We start from the raw sequence: 3863 nt of genomic DNA on the forward strand, positions 1-3863 counted from the left end.
TTATTACACAATCACATTATTATTGACAGATAAATCAGAAGGTAACGTATTAGAATATTTATATCCCGTTGCAACGCACGGACATTGTTCTAGTTGACATAAATATTCCGTTGAGCCACGAAAGCTAGCAGATAGAAAATCGGAAAAGCTTCGGTTTAGCCGGCAGAAAACTCCAACGCGTCGCCCGCCTCCCCTGAACAACACGTGTCCCCGGTGGGGTCCACCCACCTCTACCTTCCCAATATCATCTCTTCACTGATCTCTCCCTCTACTCTTTTCTTCCCCATTTTTTTGCAAGCGTGTGGGCCACCGGCTGTGATATGTCCAACTGCTGCAAACTTGCTTGCAAGTGTTAGCGGACTTCCCAAGTCCAGCCACCACTCAAGATAACGGCGGTGATCGGCGCGCCTAGAGCACCGAAGCTGTGAGCGGCACCACCACAACGACCGGTAACGCTCTCGGGCCATTGCTTGTGATCTGTCCCATGGCCGTGAGTGACGCGCCCGAGCACCTATGATGCGAGCGGCACCACCACGATGACAGGCGATGCACCTGAAACATGAGCGGCTGCCATCCGATGCCAACACCCACCTCGTCCGTCGCCGGCCATGGCCACCACCACCTCAAGCTCTTGCAGCCGCTGGCACCATCCCTTCACGCCGCGGGCTTTGTTGCAAAAAATATTCTACAATAGGACCTCTGTTGCAAAAGTTTCAGCAACACGACCTTTGTTGCAAAAGAATTCTGCAATATGACCTTTATTGCAAAGGAAAATGGTTCGAAAAAGATTTTTGCAACAAGACTCTCGTTGTAGAAGACCAAGCCCAACAAGCAAGGAGAGAAAAAGGAAAGAAAGATTACATCAAGGCCGTTGTTGTAGAGCGACGAGCTCAACAGTGGGCTTGTTGCAAGATCTGACGATTATCTCCTGTTCCCTCCGACAATCTAGGAGGCGGTCAATCTTTCTAGCGCATCAACCGGCCGAGGCGTAGCACGGCCATAAATACACATATCTCTAGTTCAATCACACACGTGCTTAAAGAAACTAAGTACTACATCTCCTCTCTCTACAAAAAAATACTAACTACATCTTCGAGGACTTGTAGTCTTGTACACTTTCTTTTTGTAATTTTTTGTTGATGGTTTACTAAGCTGACCACTTGATATTGTACACTTATGAAACAAAACAGACAAAACTACTACTCCGATCCACATACGACAAGTAATATGTATCGAAGAGAGTAAAATAAAATTACCGCATGCTAGAATGAAATCGACGAAGACAATTGATTGATTTAATCACGTGCAAGCATATATGAATATATGATCACAGCCTCGTATGTACGATGCCGGTTTGAACTCGGCATACAGCAAGCGCACGCTCGAACCTCTTGAGAGTCGCCGCCTCCAAGGAGATAAGTACGCGCGCGTTGCCATCGCCGCAGCCAGCCATCACGTACACCCAGCCGCCGCGCGCAGTCTCCGCCCGCGTCATCACCCGCGGCTTCCCCCACCCGAAGTTCGCGTCATATATGGGCAGATGGAACCAACTGTTCATCCGCAGCTCCGTCTCCGGCAGGTTTCCCCTGTCCTCCGGCCGCCCGCCCTTCGCCGCCTCCGTCTCGAAGTAGTCCACAGCCGACCTCAGTAGCTCGTCGTCGAGCTGCTCCGTCGTGGCCTTCACCCTGCTCGCGACGGAGGCCAGCGTCTCCGATACGACGTCCTTCACCGCGGCGGTGGCGAACACGTTCACGACCCCGTTGCCGAAGTAGCGACCAGGGAGGCGCGGCTTCAGGCGATGCCTGATGTCCACCGGGAAGTTCATGCGCGTTGTGGCATCCGGGTCCAGCTGGCGGGCGATGCATACGCACTGCCACACGAGGGCGCTCACGGCGCAGAATGTGCTAGCGCCGCCGCAGTGGCGCTTGAGGGCGTATAGCTGGTCACCGGAGATGGTGATGACCTTGGTCGCGAGGACGGACGACTCGTGCTCGTGCATGCTTAGCTTGCTGCAGAACATGGAGACGGTTTCGGGGTGGATGGCGGGCGGGGAGCGCGCGCGGAGGAGGGCGCGGTCGTGGCACGGGAGCTCGATCACGGCGCCCTGGCCGTCCCTGCAGTACCTTGCCCACGTCCCAATGAAATGGAACGCGCTGGAGCCGTCCACGGCGGCGTGGTGCACCGCTGTCCCTAAGACCACACCGCCGCACTTCAAGAAGGTGACCTGCGCGGCCAACATGATGGACGACGGCTGAACGCGAGGACAGAACAGCTTCGTCAGCTCCGACGACGGCGTGGGGCCGCTGAAGTCCTCGACGGTGCGATCAGAACGGGCTACCACGAAGAGCGCGCCCTCCCCGTTGCAGTCGATCTGGATGCGGCCGTCACGATCCGCACCGAGGCGGCCGGCGAGAGGGTAGAAGGGCACCAGCGCCTTGGCCATGGACTTCTTGAGCTTGGCCACGTTGAAGAAGCCGTCGGCGGCGGCGTCGTCGCTGGCGCTGTAGACGTGGACGAGAGGGGTGTGGCCTCTGTTAGCCAGCACCAGGTCCAGCGCGGAGAGCCAGAGCCCTTCCCGCGGCGTCTCATCGCTGGGCGTGACGAGGCAAGACTCTACCACCCGTAGTGCCGATCCCGAGTACATATTGGTGTTGTTTCGTTCTGTGCGGGTGCACTTGATCCGCCAAAGCATAAATAAATACTCGTACAGAAGAGAAGACGAAGGTGCATGCATGCAGCCCGCCACGGCCGCCAGTTTGACAGAATCACATCTCTGATAGCGGATGGACCACGTGTCTAGAGGACCTCATCAACTACGAACGTTCTTTCTCTCGCGCGGGAAGCGTGACAGCGATTTTTTTTATTCTATATTTTACAGATAGCTTACCACATGTGGGGACTAGTTGCATTACATAGCCTCCATCCTATTTTTATTCTTTATCTAGATCGAAAAAGGCAACATGCCATCTGTGACCATCTCAAGTAATGCAGGTTTAGCTAAAAATGTAAGTTCTCCCTCCGTTTCAAAATAGATGACCCAATTTTGTATTAACTTGTATTAAAATTAGTATAAAGTTGAGTCATCTATTTTGAGACGGAGGGAGTAGTAATGTAAATGTTCTTATGACGCTAAATCTCAGTCGACTGAGACTCCGCGAAGTCTCAGTCGACATGTCAGCCGTATGATTATTACTTGCTTTAAGATTCGTGTTGGAGAGTTAGTTGTCTCGTTTTCAGCCTGCTAAGGAGAGCGTCCAGCCCGGTTCTCTGTTTATCTGTGTGTTCCGTTGTTTGGGCCTATTCTGTTTTTACGTGATGTCTTTCTCATTTTTATTTATTTTTAGGTCACATCTCAATGAGTGTTTTTAGGCTGTTGTTTTCTCGTTCTTCGTCTTTTCTTTTTCTTCATTTTCCTTCCTTTTTCATTTTATCTATCATTTGTAGGTCTTTTCTTTTCCCATTTTTCTTTCTTTTGTTATTATTTTTATTGTCCCATTTTAGTTTATTTTTTGTCCTTTTAGCTTCCATTATTTTAACAGACTCGCTAAATCTCAATCGACTGAGATTTAGTGAAGTCTCAGTCGACGCGCCATCCGTCAGATCTTTATTTGCTTCAAGATTCGCGCTGTAAGTGGGTTATCTTGTTTCAGCTTGTGTAACACGTGTGTCCAGCCTGTTTGTTTGTTTGTTTGTTTGTCGGGCTTCTTTGTGTCGGGGGACATGGGAGGTTTTCTCGTTGGGCTGTTCGCTGAGCTGGTTAGGCGTTCCTCTTATTTCTTTTTTTAGCTGTCGTACTGTAGATCTGAGAGTAGGTGTTCCTTCGATTTCTTCTGTTTGTTGGTTCCAGTAAGTTGTTTTAAGTA

The 3863-nt window shown here is 51.0% G+C and overlaps 1 protein-coding gene across 1 annotated transcript; it reads right to left on the reverse strand.

Moving 5' to 3' along the window:
• Positions 1-1271: 1271 nt before the first annotated feature.
• LOC109762159 (putrescine hydroxycinnamoyltransferase 1) lies at positions 1272-2661 on the reverse strand. Its single transcript, XM_020320979.3, has one exon. It carries the CDS (start codon positions 2642-2644, stop codon positions 1328-1330), a length of 1317 nt encoding a protein of 438 aa, XP_020176568.1. The 5' UTR covers positions 2645-2661; the 3' UTR covers positions 1272-1327.
• Positions 2662-3863: the final 1202 nt, after the last annotated feature.

Source organism: Aegilops tauschii, chromosome 6, assembly GCF_002575655.3.
Source record: "Aegilops tauschii subsp. strangulata cultivar AL8/78 chromosome 6, Aet v6.0, whole genome shotgun sequence".
NCBI lineage: Eukaryota > Viridiplantae > Streptophyta > Magnoliopsida > Poales > Poaceae > Aegilops > Aegilops tauschii.